The sequence below is a fragment of the Phyllostomus discolor genome, chromosome 2 (genome assembly GCF_004126475.2).
Source record: "Phyllostomus discolor isolate MPI-MPIP mPhyDis1 chromosome 2, mPhyDis1.pri.v3, whole genome shotgun sequence".
NCBI classification, from domain to species: Eukaryota; Metazoa; Chordata; class Mammalia; order Chiroptera; family Phyllostomidae; genus Phyllostomus; species Phyllostomus discolor.
In genome coordinates this window covers 108363003-108381008 of record NC_040904.2, presented here as the reverse complement: position 1 = coordinate 108381008, position 18006 = coordinate 108363003, and the positions used below count along the sequence as shown (strand labels likewise).

Here is an 18006-nt window from a genome sequence, read left to right as displayed (position 1 = left end):
TTATGGCTCTTTCTCTGCTTAGGCCCCAGAAAGCCCCTGCTGGTCTCATGGGGCCAGACCAGGCTTAACTGGGAGTCAGCATGTCACATACCCTCTCTGGACCTCCAAGGCAAAGCAGCTGTCACAGGAGGAGCCAGGAAAATGTTCTCTGAACCACGTAAGGGACAGTTATTTTTCCAGAAAAACAGCCTTTCAAGTTGTAACTGAACAAAACAGAGGTTCAGTTGCATACAGCAACAAAAGCCAAACTCATGAGCCAGGTGCTGGTGCAAAAGGAAAGGTTTTATTCAGGCGCCGCACAACCTGTGACAATGGTGGTCTGCTGTCTCAGAGATCATCTCAGTCTTCTCTGCTCAAGAGGGAGGTTCTTATAAGAATAGGGAGGGAATGGCTTTTTTCCCCTATTCAATTCATGTTTCTAGCTTTCTGCACACTAGAGGCCCTATCCATTGATCTTTCTAGCTTTTAGCCCGCTCAGTGCTATAACCACGCCCCCGCTGCGATCTTGGCCAATGCGGGAGGCTCCCCAATGCTCCAACTGTCTATGGTGACAAAGTAACATTTCCCAGGACCCCTCCCAAGTTAATGGGACCCAGTAAACCCACAAGAGAGATTAACAGCCAATCCCACTAGAAAATATGAAAACTCTGTATTATCCCGCCATGGGGAGAGCTTCAGAGAGGCTGCACACAGCGTCTTCTGCCTCCGTCTATTACGCTGAATTTTCAAATGGGGAAACGGAAGCCCTCAAAGTAAGAGATTCTCTGAGGTTGTTTTGCAAGCTTGGGAAACCATTGTGTCTGGTTTTCCCATTGGTCCTGGAAAGATAGGTTCCACAGGTGATGGGTTTCCAAAACAGCCTCACCTCTCTACACACTCCCATCGCCTCCGTTAGACCCAACCCACTTAGCCTCCTTCCTGTCACCAGCTTCGCTGGCTGCACCCGCTCAACCCTGGAGCCCCGCTGCGCTCCACTCTGTCGGCTCAGTCCACCAGCTTGGCTCCACTCGGTCCAGCGCCCACTTGGCCCCGCTCCGCCCACCTTCTTCACCTCTTTCAACAGGTGGAACAACGTGGATTCGCATGTTCCTCTGCTTCGGCCAGTGGAGCCGTTTGCTGGTCCCGCCACGCCACCGTCTTGCTACTGTGAGTGGTGCCCTGCATGGACTGGCTCCACCTGCCCTCCTCGCTACGCTCTCAGTCACCTAAGAAGCGCCTGTGCCGCTGCCAATCCCCCCAGCCCCCAACCGGGCCATGCTGAGGGAGTCTTTTCCTCACAGCCCTGCAGAAATCTCCCAGGATTTCCATCATCACATGAGGCCACGGAAGTGAAGGGAGGAACCTGGGCTGTAGATCTTCGAGAACTTGCCATCGAGTCCGGCACCCCCCCCCCTCCCCCCCGGCCCCCACATAGCTTCTGGATGCCTCTGGGGAAGGACTTGCCTCTGAGTCTCAAGTCTCCCCATCTGCAAATGAAGTTGCTGATAAACTCCGGTCTCCCTGAGCTTGTGGAAGGGTGAAGGAGGCAGCGAGCACGTGTTGGACGCCATCTGTCTTCTAGGCACAGTGTGGACACAGAGGAGAGTTGGGTGACAAGGTGGAGAGAGCCCTGGTCCTGCACCCTCCAGGAGTACACAGAAGACTAATCCCAGGGCAGGTTGGGAGAATACCTGGCCCTCTGCCTTCCCTTAGCTGGGTGGCTTTGAGCAGGTTGCTTAGAAGCAGTGAGCCTAGTTTTCTGTCCCTAAAATGCACATAACACCTTGGCCAGGAAGGACTATCTGTGTGGGTCCTGCCCTCCTGTCCAAGACATCCCAAAATGAGGCTGCCCAGGTGTTAGTCCCATAACCCATTCCTCAGAGGGTTGGGTTAAGGGGAAAATGGCCTCTTCTAATGACCCTCAGTGTAACTGAGATTCATTCCACAAACCTTGAATAGACTGAAGGCTGAACAAGGGGCAGAAACTGAATTTACTAATTAAAGTAAAAACAATTGTTGAAGAGAGAGATAGTGCAGTTAGAAAATCTGAAGACAAGGGTAAGGAAATCAGGAGCTGGGCTACCTCAGGTGGTCTTGGTACCAAAAACCTCTAAACAGTTGCCCTTGGACACTGCTGCTATCTGAAGGCACGACATCCTTTTCTGTTTTGCTGCTCAGGCTGTATGTGTCCAGAGACAGGATGTGACTAATGGGGCATAAGTGTTAGGAGATTCTTAACATTGGAGTAGAGTTTGAAGGATGAATAGAAATTTGCCAAAGAAAGAGGGAAGGACCTTCGAGGTGGGGGCAGCATGTAGGTCATGGGATCTTGGGGCCACCTCAAAATTCTGATTGCCACACTATGACAGGTACTTACCTGGTCATCTTATTCAATGCTCACAAAACCCTACAAAAATAGGCATTATTAATTTTTTGGAAAAAGATTCTTGTCAACTTAAGAAATGCCCACACCTGTAGAGAACGTTTATGAGTTTATTTGAGCCAAACTGAGGACATATGCTGGGGAGCAGGATCTCAAATGCTTCACAGAATAAGTTTTGCAATTTCTCTTATGCATTTGAAATGAAGATTACATGTTGGTGGAGGAATGCAAAACAGGTACTGGATTATAGGATAGTTAATAAGATTTTGTGCTCTCCTGAGGGTGGTTATGGATTATTTTAAAGATGTGTTAATTTAGATCCACAGAAACAATGGGCAAGTCTTGCTTAAGGCAAAGATGAAAACTTTAACTAAAAAGTTATATGCCTGGGGCATGACTACTCACCATAACTTGCCCACTGAGGCATTTATGATCAGATCACCATGTGAGATTCCTTTCCATAGAGCCCCTCACCCCTTTTTACATCCACAGAGGGGAATTAGCAGCAGGTGGCTTGGTCCTCTTGTCCTAGATTTATCTGGAGCCTGAGGACTGTGGACAGAAAGTAAGACAATGAGGAAGCCCAAAGCAATCTGTTTTCCTTTTGCTAGAAACCGAGATTCCCAACTAGAGGCCTAAACCATGAGAAGTTTATTTCTCTCAGGGAAAAAAAAAAAGCCCAGAGTGGGGCAGTCTGGGCTGCACTGGCAGCTTACCCATGCCGGGTCTCCCAGGATCCTCCTCGTTTTCCATTCTGCCATCCCTTCTTAAAATGGCAGCCAGAGCACAGAAAAGAAGGGGAAGCCCAAGGGACTAAAGACCCACTGACTTCCACCTACTTCTTATGGGCTGGAAGAGAGTCATGGCCACTCATAGGTGCAAATGATGCTGGGAAATGCAGTTTTTGAAGTCTACCAAAGACAGAGGAGCTCTATCTTCATGGTAAGTGATTCTTAAAATTATTTTTAATCCATAAGAATGATACCAGCTACATTTGTTCATTTACATATATTTTTTCAAAGTGCCAACTATGAATGGGTTGAGCACAGAGCTAGCTGTTATGTATACAGTGGTGAAATGAACAGACAGCAGTCTGTCCTCACATGGATTGTTTAGGGTGCTCACTATGTGCAAAGCACCTAATATCTATTACTCCTTTTGATTTTCATAACAGCACTGAGAAGTAAGTATTCTTGATTACTCCATCTTATGAACAATGACATGGAGGCTCTGAGAGGCAAATAATCCATTCAAGTCTCTGTAATTACATAACAGAGCCAGAATTCAAACCCACGTTGCTCTACCCCAAAGTCTCAGCTCTTAACAATGCTCCCACAACTGTGGTTTCCATCCCTGGCTTCACCCAGTACCTGGGACCGCGCTTCAGACATTCTGATTTAGTTGGTTGGAGGTAAAGTCCAAGCATCAGTATTCCTCACAACTGGAGATGGAGGTGTTTTTCTATTTAAAATCAGAGAAACTAAGATCCAGAGAGGAAGCCTCACTTGCCCAAAATCACACAGCAAGTCCACAATGGAATTGGGATGTGTGCCCACATCTCTCTTTTCTCCAGAGAGCTGTCCTTGCCTCCAGAAAAAGGGGGCTCTGTAAGTTCTGTGAGTATGTAGGCCAAGTCTTCTGCCCTAGCCTGTGGCTCAGAAGCCTCCTTGGGTAAGTGTGTGCCTGTGATACTCAGGCCAGGCTAGGTCAGGAGGGACAGTGGAAGCCCAACCCGGTGAACAGAGAGGTGTGGCTGGGCCAAGGTGGGAGTTACATGTAGGGACGTACTTTCTCTCCAGCACAAGCTGTGGGCTTCCTCCTCCCCAGCTGAGTTCTGCCTGATATGTCAGGCCCAGAATGGGTAGTGACCCAGGCCAGGGCCTGGAGGGCTGAGGCAGGCAGGGTTCCAAGGCGAGTCCTGAAGGAAGTCATGTGGTGGGTTACAGACCTGACCCAGAAATGGTGAAGGGAGATATTTCAGGCCTGAGAGGAAGGACCCAGCCCATGAAATGAATCACTCGGGACAGATTATCCTGAGGAAGACCTTGGGGGTGGAACTGTGATAAGCACCCTCCTTCTAAGGTGGCCAGGAGCCCAGGGTCATCTGGTCAGTGGTCAGTGAGGCCAAGTGTGGCAGGAGCACTCAGATCTATCTAAGGGCTCCCACTGGCTCCAGGTGCTTTCCAGAAGTGACTTCTCAGTGACCTTATATGAGGATGAGCACCTCCAATTTGAGCCTTGCACATAAGTTATTTCACCAAAGTCACATGGTCAGAGATGGGGTTTGAAATGGGAGTTTGCCTTTCTGTGGCTACCAGCTTGCCTCTCCAAAACAGGGAGCTAAGACTGCCCCTGCCTACCCCTCCATGTGCTCCCTGCATAGACTTGAAGCCTCACAAATAAATCCACCGGGCTCTAAACTCATAATGCAAATCAGGCTTCAGGTCTCATGCTTGCTTTTAGATGCAAGCCACTAGGTGCAAAGTCCTAACACCTCATGCTGTACAAAGGATAGAGGCCTTAGAGGGCAAAGGGCTTACCCAGGATCCCATAGTGAGTCTGGCAGAGGCTGACTCCATCTGACTCCTGCCTCTCATCTCATGGGTGTGTGCACTACACTATGATTTGGGGTTAAAAGTATTACTATGAAACATTTTCTGATCTCTAAGTGTGGTCCTGGACCATAAACATGGTCTGGGAACTTGTTTGAAATGCATATTTTTGGGCCCCATCCCAGATGGACTGTATCAGAACCTAGGATTGAGCAGCCCTCTGTATGTTAACAAGCCCTTCAGGGGGTTCTGATGCCACAAAAACTCGAGTACACACACACACACACACACACACACCTTAACCCCAAGTTCAGCAAAAAAAATCCCATTCACCTGATGGCCCATCCATTGACTCACAAACCTTGAAAGTACATGGGTCCTTGGAAATGTGTTTCACAAACTTGAGAAATGTGTAGCTCCCTTTAAAAGGGAAAGCTATACAGAACAGAGGCTTCAATGCATTTTATACAAGTCATCAATTTCTGCTTTCTCCTCATTCGCTCTGAATCATGACCGCAGTTTTAGGTGACAACCTCCTGACTGTAAACACAGAAGCAAACAAGTAGGGAATTCAACTGGAGAGTAGCTCTCAGTCATAAAGTTAGCATCTTGACAGCACAAAATTTGTGGATATTAGATTTATGTTGAAGTGAAATAAAACAATTTTTAACTTTTCACTTTTGGAGCCTGGAAAATTAAAAGCCTGTAGAAGTCTCTTTCAGAGAGATACTGACTGAGAGCTGCCATGCCTGGCCCCATGTCTGAGCAGGAGAACTCAGGGCACAGAGAAAAGTGGGGACCTGCTCTTCCCTTCTCCAGTCCCTCCAATGTCTGTCAGCTGCCTTCACATGGATTTGAAGAGCTGTGTCAAAATCACAGTTGCCTCCAAATGCAAAGGGAGCTTCATTCACACAATGAAGTGAGCTGCCCTTCCTGAGAGAGGTTTGTGCACAGTTGGCCACCACTCAGTGGGGACAGCACAGAGAGGGTATGGACACTGGGTCAGTACTGAACCACAGCAGGAATCCCCAAAGGCCTCTGCTCCAGCGAAGTCAGATTTGGTACCTGGGAAGGTGCTTATAAGTAGAGAAGCTATGCCCACCTTTGCTAGAAAGTCCTTTCAGATTCCTTCTGGTCCTAAGTGGAGTAGGTTCCAATGTACACCATCACCATCATGATCATGATCATTTTCATTACCAGCATCATCACCGAATAGTTATCATATGTTGAAGGCATGATATAACCCCAGACAGTCTGCTAAATGCTTTACATGTATGATTGCATGTAACCTATGTAGTAGCATTATGGTTACCATTTCCATTTTACAGATGAAGAAATTGAGGCTGAGAGAGATTAATCATTTTCCTAACATCATACAGCAAGTAGCTGGCCAGGACTCAAGGCTAAGTGTGCTGCCCTAATGACCTCAGCAACATTTCTTATCTGACTCTGCCCCTAGCTGGCCATGTGTCTTGGGAGCCTCCTGTCCTTGCTTTGGGATTCAGCCTCCCCATCTATGGAACAGAGTCTCTTTATGCTCTTTGTACCCCACTGTCTCTACCCAAATTGACAAACAGGCCTTTTGGGTTTGTGGCTCAGCCTGGCAGTCAATAGGACTTTGGCAGCAGAAGGAGTAAGAAGTCACTTTGCCAGCCCAGATGCCCCTGTTCCAACTGCTTCCAGCCAGGATGCTGTGGCCCTGCCTGTCCTGGCCCTCCTGTGCTAAGCATGGACTCAGAGGCCTGCAGTGAGCAGACCTTGTGCACAGCTGTGGCAGGGTTGGGAGGTGGATGAAAACCATGTGGATGAAATCAGAGTGTAGGGTCATTCTAAGTAGGAGTGGAGAGATGCTGGAGAGACAGAAAGAGGGCTGAATGCTGGGCAGTCACAAAATAATGCAGGCTCACCTTCCCTATGTCATAGCCTTTCCCAGACACAGGCGAGGTAAGCAGCTTCCCACATCTATGGAATGATGTTTTTAGGCTTGGCTGTCAACTCCTGAAAGGCTTCTGCAAACTTCTTCTCACTCCCCCTCCTTAACTCTTTGCGTCTGCGGGCTGCTTATCCCAGGATACTGTCAGCATCACCTCAGTGTCTTAGGTGTGGGCACTCCTCTGGAAGTAATCATGTCAGGGGAAGGGGGGAGACCAATACTCAGGATGATGCTGCCGTGACAGGGGCCAGCACCGGGGCCGTGGAGACAAACAACCCAGGTTGAGGGGTCTGCCAGAGATGGCATCTAGAGAAGAAGGAATTTCAAAGGGTGCTTTTGTTATTCAGTTCTCAGCACAAGCCTCCCCTTCAGAGTGGCCTTCTCTGGCCCCACGAGCAGAGGTTCTCCAGCAAGCCACTTTCTTTCACACCCCCTGCTATGAACTGAGCTGTGATGGTGACCAGGACATTGTGCTAGCCCTGGCCTCCTAGCGCTCCCTTCCAGCGCTGCATGTGGACGAGACAGCAACAGTGAGCATGGAGATGAAGGCAGGCTTCCCTGCAGGGGCCAGAGCTGAGGGAGTGAAGTGGATGATGGGACAGAGGGTAGCTGGAGACAAGGCTACTTCAGACTGAGTGCCCTGCAAAGGTACATCTGAGAAGTCACATTTTAGGGATGTTCTCAAAGCCACACAGCAGTGACAAAGCTGAGAGGAAACTCTCATTCTCTTGGCTTCCACACAAGAGCTTCTGCCCCATGTTCCGAGTGCCCAGCTCTCTCCGATGTTATAAAGGCCCATACTTTTTCAACAGCCTTCCTGAGATGCAGGTCCATGGGACCCTGGTTCCTGGGAATCTCCACTCCTCCCGGCTGCTCCCAGCAGCTCCAGATACTTTAGAAATAATAAAAGCTTTCCCTCTGGGTTGTGTTGCTGAAGTTTTCTTAGAAGCACAGATGGAGAAAACTAAACAAACAATTACAAATACTCTACAACCCCAGCCTCAGAATCCTTCAGTGGAAACTGTCCTAAATGGGACATCCTTTCCTGGCGGATGGTGACACCAAGTGGTGGCTTCAGTGTTCCCACGAATTTAACTTTACAAACAGGTACACAGCACTCCCCACTTCCAGGCAGCGTTCTGAGCCCTTGAAATGGAGCCTCTCAAACCTCACAACCCTAAGAGGTAGAAATTGTTATCATCCACAGTTTACACATGAGGAAACTGAGGCAAGGAGAGATTTCAGTAACTTTTCCAAGGTCATGGAAATAGCAAAGGGTGGAGCCAGAGTTTGAACCCCTTTGGACCCCCTGGTTACAGCAGGGCCTGGCACCGAGCAGAGCTCAACGCCTGTTGTAAGTGATCATCAGTGCGGTCCTCCTCGGGACCCTGGCCGCCTCTCCCTCTGTGTTTGGCGGAAGGAGCCACAGCCCCCCGGCCTGCTGTGCCCGTGCCCTGGGCATGCTTGTGTGCCTGAAAGTGGAACAGAACCTGCTAGAGAGACATGCCCAGTTACTTACACCTGGTTTGGGGTCTTGGCATGAGTCAGATACAGTTCTCCCATGGAGCTCCCAACTGAGTGCAAGATGAAATGAACTGAAAATTATTAACCCCAGAGAAAGCCCAAAAACTTAAAAAAATAAAACTTCCCTGGATCATGCAGCTGCTAAAGTGGCAGAACTGGGACTCAGACCCAGGCTAATTTGACCCCAAATTCTATGATATTTTTATCAAGTCATGGTCCCCAGTTGATGCTGGGTGCTGGGATACAGAGGTGCAAGGTCTTATTGGCAGGGAGCTCATGTGGTAAAGGAGAGGGGCAGGCTGTGAACCCAAACGTCTCATGGATGGGAAGGGCTCTGCCATGATCAGCTCAGGGGTCATGGAGCACAAAGAAAGAAATGTACTGAAACATGTTCTCCTTAAAGGAGGGGGTACTGTCTGTTGTGTTTCTCACTGTACCCTGAACCTAGCACAGGGCCTGGCACACCTTCATTTTCAGTGAGAGTTTGATGCGTGTGTGAAGGGGGAAGAGACCAAAGTGCCTAGGCCAGAAGGAAGGTTAATCAAGAAAGATTTGTCAGATGAGTTCTTATTTGGGTGGGCCTTGAGGGATGGGTTAGGAGTTTGCTAGGTGGAAAAAAGGAGAAAGGCATTCTAGGCATTTGCAAAGGAATAACAGGACAGAATAAGAAGTCTCTCAACCTTTTTAAAATGACAATCCACAACATGCACATTCACAATATATACGTGCACACGCGTTGTGCACACAATATACACACACACAATTGGAAGTTTGTTATGTGCAATGTCCTCTCAATTTTTTATTTATTTCCATTTTGTAAATGTTAGTGGCAGCCCACTAATTTGTTGTGATATGGGCTTAGGGGATTTGGGAAAGATGGAGGCTGGAAGGGAAATTTGGAGCCAGACTGTAAAGACCTTAGGAAGCTAGGGTGATGATTTGGGCCCTTTTCAGGCCTTGCTTCCCCTGCATGGTCAGATCCTGCAAACTCCTAGCTCCTTCTCTGGCAGTTTGAATAGCTTCCTGCCTCTCCGGCTAGTCTTCTTCAGTTGCCTTTAGCTTTTCCTTTCCCCAGCTGTCTCTCTAAATCATGCTGAGTTCCTGGGGCTTTGTGCTGGGCTTTCCTCACGGGGCCTTCTTGGCCTCCCATAGCACCCATCCATGCCTTGGGTTGAAGGACACCCCACTTCCAGCTGTGGAGATCCATCACCTTGAAAGCCCACACCCTTCTTTTTGGGCCAGGCACATACAGTCAACTGCCCTTCCAGCGACCTGCAGATATCTCAAACTCTGAAACTAAGTTCATCTCCTTCCGACAGGTTCCTCCTGTCTCATCTTTGTGTTGTCCTCACCAGTCTTGCACACTCTCTCACAGGACAGAATCATGTCCTTGTGACCTCCTTATCCTGTCTATTCTGCTCTCAATTCCATCCACTTCTCTCCATGCCACTGCCCTTGTCCAGGGTGGGCCTTTTCTCTCTAGATGACTGTTCAACCGCCTGTCCCTTTCTACCGGTTCTCCGTAAGAGCTGCCACCACGAGCCTTCTGAAAAAGAGATCGGATCATGTGATACACTGATTCTCTTTATATAAAGCCCAAACTTGTTAATATTCCCTAAATGTTGGGCCTCTTCTCTGCAACCCTCCCGCACTCCCATTGCCTCTAACACTCTGTTCTCCAGACCTATCAGAACTCCATGGGCCCTGCTTCCTTTGGCTTCAAAACCTCTATCTAGTTAAAACCAACTCATTCTTTCTGGATCCCAGTATAGGAACATCTCCTCCAGGAAGCCTTTCCTGACTTACCCAGGCTGAATTTGGAGCCCCTGCCTCTGTGTGCGCAAGTCCACAGTGAATACCCCAGCTTCATACCTAACACCTTCTTTTTTTACTTCAGTGGCCCAAGTCTGTCTTCTCCATTAGATGGCAGTATAATTGAGGGGCTAAGGACAGAGGTCAAAGCCAAAAGTCTCCAGGCTAAAATCCCAGCTCTGCCATGTCCCGGCTGAGGGAGTTTTGGAACTTGACCTAGTCCCCCCATGATTTGCTTTCCCCATACTGTAAAATAATGGTGGTTGTGATGATAATGATGTTAATGAGAAGAACAGCTGTTAGAGGATTCAATGAGTGATGTGCTTCAGTTCTCAATGACAGTGTAAGTGCTGTCTCTGTGTTTGGTGATTCAGTCAGTCCTCAGACTAGTTACTCCAGGACAGCAGACCCTGGATTGATCTGATCCACTGCTGTGTCCCCAGCCTCTGCCCCAATGTCCTGGTCATGAATGTGACCCAAATGAACCTTTGGTCTAAGAGAATGTTGATGCATATAGAAAAGAAAGTGCACATTCGAGCCGTGCTTTGGAGGCAGGTTGCTGGGGGCTCCATGCTGACTGAGTCTGTGGGTGCATACGGAAGGAGGAAGAGGTGGAAGAACATGGCCAAGGCAAACCTTGTGACTTTTCCTCCCAAACCTTCCGCTGTTTCAGTTCACCCTCCACCCTCACCCTCATTGTTCACTGACACCTCCATTCATGTAAGGACTCCAACTGGCATAAGAGTCATTGTTCATTCCTCTCTTCACTCTCTCTTACCCTCCCCTTCTCTACTGAGTCCTTCCCAATTCTGTCTGTACTGTTTGTACCCTAGGCCCAGCGCCCTCCCTCCTTTCTGCACCCACTTCTACCATAGTTATTCCAATTTTGATTGCTGTGTAACAAGTGACCCCAGAACATAGTGGCATAAAACAACTATTCCATTATGCTTACAAATTATGGGGCTCAGGAATTTGGAGAGGGCACACAAGGGATGACTGCAGAAACCACTGTCTGTAGTGCCTTAGCTGGGGAGACTCGAAGGCAGGGATGACTTGATGGAGCCTCTTCACCCACTGTCTGGCACCAGGGCTGGGCTAGCTTCAACGCTGCACTCAGCTGGGACTGTGCACTGGACATATACGTGTGGCTTCTAAATACATCCGGGCTTTCTCACAGCATGGCATTTTCCAGATCCTTCTGTGGTGGCTGAGGGCTCAAAGAGGAGTGCTCCAGTTGAGTCAGAGGTTGCATTGCTTCTTATGCCACGACCACGCAAGTCTTGCCACATCACTTTGGCCACATTTTATTCGTTGAAGCCCTCAGAAACCTGTCCAGATTCAAGCAGGGAGAGCACAGACAACCCACCTCTCATTGGGAGGCGTGTCAAATACTTCCATGCCTATGTTTTAAAACCACCACCCCAACCCAAACCACCAATGTCTCATACCTGGAGTGGTGGGTCGTCTGCTCACTGGTCTGCCTGGCTCCACTTTGTCCAGCAGCACCCCATGTTGTCTCTCCCATAACTCTGTTTTATTATCTCCATTTGTCCCTGGGATACCTGAAATTATTTATTTGTTTACTTTTGGTCTGTCTCCCTCACAAGCTCTAAGAGAGAATGACCCTTGTCTTTCTTGTTTCTTGTTATACTTACGGTTCCCCACCATGGCGCCTGGCATAGGCATTTGTGGATTGTGAATGAAGGCATGACCAGTAGTTTTCAAGGAATGGGTGTGTGGTTTGAAAAAGCAATTCTAGAGGACAGGTAGGCCTGGCCTAGGCAGGTAGAGGTGGGGTACTAGAGTGGGCCATTGCCACTCATTAGCTGGAGACTTTGGGAAAACACCTTCGCGCCCCTGAGCCTCAACTCCTTCAGCTGAAACTTGAGTCCCACAGCCCCTAGCTCACTGAACTGGGGGGTGTATCACAGGACGAGCTGTGCACCCTTGGTCAGCCAGGAGGCGATTCCCGCGAGGCCAAGCTGCACCACCTGTTATGCCCGCCAGGTGTCGCCCTGAGAGTGTGCTGAGCAGCCGTCTGAACCTTGCGCTCCCAGGTGGTTCCATCACCCCACTTCTCGATTCAGTGCGGGGCATCCAGGCCCTCAACCCTACTCCGACTGTCGGCTAGAAGAGGGATTCTAGAGGAGGCCTCCCGACCTAAGCACCCACCTGCTGCCCCAATAGAATAGACAGGGGTAGGGGTGGAATATGCTGAGCTAGTTATCCTTGCTCCGCCAAAAGCCCCAAGGAAGGGGGTGCTCTCCCCCGAAGCGGGCCTCGAAAGCCGGGAGAACGGCGGAACCGGTCGCGACCTAACACCGCACAGCCAGCTCCACGCTCTTAGCTAGGCGAGGAGGACAGGCAGACAGGCCAGGGCCAAGGGTTCCCAGCCGAAGTCGGATTCCCTCCCCCGCACACACCCAGCCCTGAGCGCAGTACCTGGGCGCCCACACTCACCCCGCAACTTGGGAGTTAGAGACCTCTGGGGATCGAGTGGATTCCCACCTCCCCCCAACTCGGCTCAGCGTCCCGGAGCCGGGAGAGGGCGCCGCGGGAGCGCGAGGGGCAAGCCGCAAGCGCGCGCCGGGAGCAAGCTGCAGGGTCCCGCGGGCACGGGGGCGCGGGGCGGGCGCTCCGGGAAGGCGGGCCGGGGAGGGACGGGAGAGAAGAGGGAGGGAGAGGCAGGGGCGTGTGGGTGCTGAATCCTCACACTCCCCGCGCCTCGCACATTCGCACCGGCAGCTCGCGCCCAGCCAGCCCGGCGTCGCTCCGCGAGGCGTTTGCTCCTCCCACTCTCCTCCGGCTCCGCGGCTCCCGCGCTCCCCGCGAGGCTCAGGAGCAGAGTCTGCGGACGGGCGCACGGACTGACGGTCCCGGGGACACCTCGGCCCGCGCCTCCCGGGCGGGCTATGTTGATTGTCCTGCGGGGGTTGGCTGGCGGGATCAGCGCAGCTCGGCCCGCGGCCCCGGCGGCCAGCGGGGACTATGAACCGGAAAGCACGGCGCTGCCTGGGCCACCTCTTTCTCAGCCTGGGTATGGTCTACCTCCGGATCGGGTAAGGGCCGCTCGGGTAAGGGACGTGCACGTCCCGACAAAGTTGGCGTGGCTCGGGGAAAGATTGCCCCGGCAGAGAGCCACCGTCGGCCACCAATTTCCGTGGCTCCTCAGAGAGGCAGGGTGGGCGCGGTGCGGGAGCGATGGGCGCACAAAGGTCCCTCGCGGGCGGGCGCCCCAGGGGTACGCAGAGCCCGAGAGGCACGAGCAGGGAGACTGGCCGTCCCGAGGACATCTGAGTCTGGAAGCCCCCAGAAGCAGAGACAGCCAGCAGGGACGCTCCAGCTTGGGAGACGCAGAAGAGAGCTGACCGCTGCAAAAGGCTGGCCGGTCCCCACGGGCCAGCAGGTCCAGCAGGAACACTGAGCCCGGGTCCAGGACCACAACCACCCCCAAGGAGCTCAGCCCCCAGAGCCCAAAAGGCGCGGCACAGCCTCTCCCAGAGACGGGGCAGTCCCTGGTGGCAGGCGGGGCCGGTCTGTGCCACAGGGAACAGGTACCCAGAGGGAGGGACGTTCGCTGGCAAAAAACACAAATCCTGCTCAGAACCCCGGCACTACACGATTTCCAAAGACCCTCAGACTCCCAGAGCCCCTTCTAGGCCAAGGGGACAACGCCTACCAGCTGAAACAAACACACACAAAGGTAGGACGAAAGCTAGCCTGACAGACCGAGGGAGACGAGCTCGCAGAGCCAGCGCCCCCGAAGAGGCCGGACACACCGCCCCCTAAAACTGGGTGCCGGAGTCTGTCTGCGCGAGGCTAGAGTAGCCCTCACCGCTTCGCCACCGCATTTCTACGGACGTGGGGCCTTAGGGCGGTGCCCTGGTTGGAAGGCTGGGGCTGGGGGTGGTGGTGGGCGTCTCGGGACAGATCCTGGAGCAGCATTTGCATGGCTGGTCACCCTTTGTACGTAGGGGATGAGCGTGTGAAAGCCGCATGGGGTGAGGGGGGCTTCAGGGATCGCTAGAGGTTCTGGCGCTAAATGGGCCACCTTGGCAGGTTGCGCCCAACCTGCTCCCCGCCCCCAAGAAGGGAACCTCCCTGCCGTTCCGCCAGGAGAGGGGGCAGGCTAGGGGTGGTGTACGGCAGATCCTTTGTGTTTTGTCGCTATCACTCCTCCCCTTTGCCCACCCCGCGGCTCTGGAGCGGGGATTTCTCAAGTTGAGCCGCAGTGGAAACAAGCAGGTGCGCACAGAGCGATCGCGGCGGCCCGCCAGCCGCAGCCGCGGGCGGAGAGGCGGCTGCGGGCCGCGCGCTGCCTGCCTGCCGGTGTGTTTTAAGTGTTATTGATTCGCCCGCGGCTGAGTGGCTTTTCTTTTCCCCTCTACTTTAATCTTCATCTTGGCTGCGGCACCCGCCGCCACGCGCGCATCCAGCATCCAGGAAGCCGGTCCGGCTGATTGGCGCTGGCCGCTCGCGGCTTTATCTCCTTTTTAATTAGAAACGGGGTGGAGGGACAGGGGAGGGAAGAGAGAAAGGGAAAAACAACAGAAAATAACCTCCCTTGGCTGCACCACCCGCCCGACCTCCCGCCGGCGCCAAGACCTCGTTGACTTCTCAGGGGCCCAGCCGTCCGGGAGAGAGGGACCCACGGAAGGAGCCGACCTGCGGCCCGGCAGCCGCCCTTTGGGACGGAGAGAGGTCTAGGCAGGGAGATGGAATTGCAGGATGATTTGGAACCAGGCTCTGCTGCTCCGTGGGCCTCGGGTTATCCATCTGTAAAATGGGCATGAGGGGTAAAGTCCCTAACAGGCCTTCTAGTTCCGCAGATGTGACTGGTTCCTTCCTGCTCAGGACTGATGGCAGGGCATCTGTGGTTTTCTTATTTTATATTCGTGGTTTATGTGACTGAAGCATTAGCCCCTTGTGACAATCAAATCCCATAACAACAACAACAACAACAACAACAACAACTTTAACAACAAGATCTTCTAAGCGCTTTCCATGTTTTAACACATTTAATTTTTACAGCAATCCTATGAGGTGAAATAATTATCAGGCCCAATAATTATCAATATTCTCATTGTAGCCATGGAAGTACAGAGAGGGGATGTAACTTGCCCAACATCACACAGCTAGTATAGGTGAAGGAAAGGTAGATGGCACCCTAGCTTTGACCTCTTAGCTGCTACATTATTGTTCCTATGAATTTTTGACCCTAATATATCATTACACTTCTCTGCTGATGTAGGGATTTCCTTGTGATTCTTTCTGACTTGTGGACAGGAGATGGACTTAATCTTTCTATGCCACCTCTTCCTCAAACATTTCAAACATTCTGGCTCCGTGTTAGACTTTGTTTTAATGGATGAGATGAATGGCCAGTAGCTCTCACTGGGTTCCTGTTTCAAATCCATCACCTGCTAGCCTCCCTGTCTCAATCTCTGTAAGCCTCTGTTTTCAGATATGTGAAGTGGGTAGGGTGAGTCCTGCCCAACAGGGCTGTTTAGAAAGGCCACATGGGCTAATGTTTGTGCCACCATATTGCCTTGACGCATATTAGGGAGGCTGCAAAAGTTCATGCATTGATGTGTCCAATGCATATTTGGAGAGCAGGTGCTCATCCTAAGTGACATTTTTTGAAGCTCCACAATCCATTCAGTAGCCATTTAGTGAACTGGAAGACAGTCTTCCTGACCTCAGAGAGCTCATAGTCTAAAGAGAAAGATAATAAACAAATGAGCAGGAAAATTAAAAACAAATATATTAAGGCATTTCAGAAGACCAGACCATGAGTAGCAAGAATATTAAGTAAACAAAATAGAGGTTGTGATGGAAAATTAGGAAGGGTTGGGTGGGGAAGCAGGTTCCCTTAACTGGGTTGGTCAAGGTGGTAACTCTTGAGATCCCATAAATGATGACAAGAAGCCAAGCATGTGCAGCTCAAGAGGTGAGAGCTTCTAGGGAGAAGTACCAGCAAGGACATAGGGCCTAAGACAGATAGAAGGCTGGCACGAGGCAGGAGCGGAGGGAAAGAGGACAGGAGTGGTCAGTTATGCACCTGGAAAGGTGTGGGACCTCAGGTGCTGTTGGTACAGGGTAACTATGCTTTAAAAAATCTCAGTTCCAGAACAGCTTTCCACTCCTGAGCTCCAGGATGGAGAGCATGAGGCACTTAGCCCAGTGGCTGGTCATGACCCTCATTAAGTGGAAGCTCTTATTATTACAACCAGAGTGAGGCATCTGGGTTAAAATCTTCTCTTTCAAAGTAGTCTTGAGGATTGTGCAAAAGGAAACTACAGATGAGTAACCCATCTTTATATAAAGGATGGGCTATCTACATCATTGGGGTTACTATTGGAGCCTGTTTGGGGTTATCTTGATATTAGGAAATGGCCCTACCCTTAGGCTCATAACCATGAGTCACACTGATGTCTATCTTCCCCTGTACCTTTGCCATTTCTCCCCTTAGCTCTACTCTATCCATCAGTCCATCAGTCCATCAGTCCATAGCAAGTTTGGTCAGCTCTATCTGCAGCCACCCCCATCACTGCCACCAATGCCATGCCACGACCACCACCTCTTGTCTGGCATCCCATAATCCTATGGGGCTGGAGAGATGAGGTCTTGTCAGTATCATGCCTGCAGACCTTCAGTGTTTCCTGAGGTATCTGAGAAAATTTCAGCCCGGGCCATCTCTTGTCCCCAGCGTGTCTTCCTTCCCAAGCTCTGGTTTGCACCAGCTTCTAGGGGTTCTTACTTGTCAACAGTTCCCCTCCTACCACTTGGCATTTTCTTTTGCCTTTGCCCAGAATGCTCTTCCCCAGACCTTCCCACTGCTGGCCAGTCAGATCTCTGCTTCACTGTTACTTCCTCAGGGAGGTCTCTCTCCTTGACAATGCCAGCTCAAGTGGCCCCTGTTCCTTTCCTCCCAAATCCACTCCTAATTGCCATCACAGCATCTTTACTTACTGTTTTCATAGTGTGTGTCATTGTCTGAAATGGCCTGTTGGGTTCATTTATGATGTGAATAACCAGAGTGAGGCATCTGGGGTAAGATCTACAGCTCTACAGCTCCTTGAGGATGGGGCCTTTGCCTGTCTCCCAGCATAGGGCCTGACACCTGATAGATGTTTAATATGTATTTATTCAGTGAATGACTTTCACCAGAATAGTCATAAGCTTGTTTTAGGTCAGTCATGTCCAGAAGGGGATATAGACACATGTACTCCATTGGCTTGTGGGGAGAAAATACTTAGAGCTTCTATTGACAATTTCTCTTTAAATATATTTTGGTAATAAAAATATACATACATACCAGAGAGTATATAAGCCACGTATGAACAGTTGTTTTTTTAATGAACATCTGTGCACCCACCACCCTTTCAGAGGCAACTGCTACATGAAACTCTATATTGAGTTGGCCAAAAAGTTCATTCAGTTTTGCTGTATGATGGCTCTAGTGTGGTTGTCTTTAACGTCATTTGAAATTATTTTGTTAGATTGTACTATGACAACTGTCATATCAGCAAAAAAATTGTAAAAATTAGTGAATTTTTGCGGACATTTTAATACTGAAGACAGAAAAAAATACACAATATTTTCAGCATTTATGCTTTATTATTTCAAGAAAGGTAAAAGTGCAACTAAAATGCAAAAAAATTTGCATATGGAGAAGATGCCGTGTCTGATTGAATGTGTCAAAAGTGGTTTGCAATGTTTTGTGCTGGAGACTTCTCAGATGATGCTCTGTAGCTGGGTAGACCAGCTGAAGTTGATAGCGGTCAAATTGAGACATTAGTTGAGGACAATCAATGTTATAC

General features: G+C 50.4%; 1 protein-coding gene across 2 annotated transcripts in view; it reads left to right on the top strand.

The window, feature by feature from the left end:
- Positions 1-12858: 12858 nt before the first annotated feature.
- WNT7A (Wnt family member 7A) overlaps positions 12859-18006 on the top strand; it is a 68742-nt gene continuing 63594 nt past the window's right edge. The window contains exon 1 of one of the 2 annotated variants that reach the window (XM_028504497.2): positions 12859-13242. In XM_028504497.2, the coding sequence (XP_028360298.1) occupies positions 13172-13242 (71 nt within the window). In that variant the 5' untranslated portion in view covers positions 12859-13171. Of the gene's footprint in view, positions 13243-13763; positions 13887-18006 lie in introns of those variants that run through there. The other variant, XM_036018317.1, reaches the window with a different exon arrangement.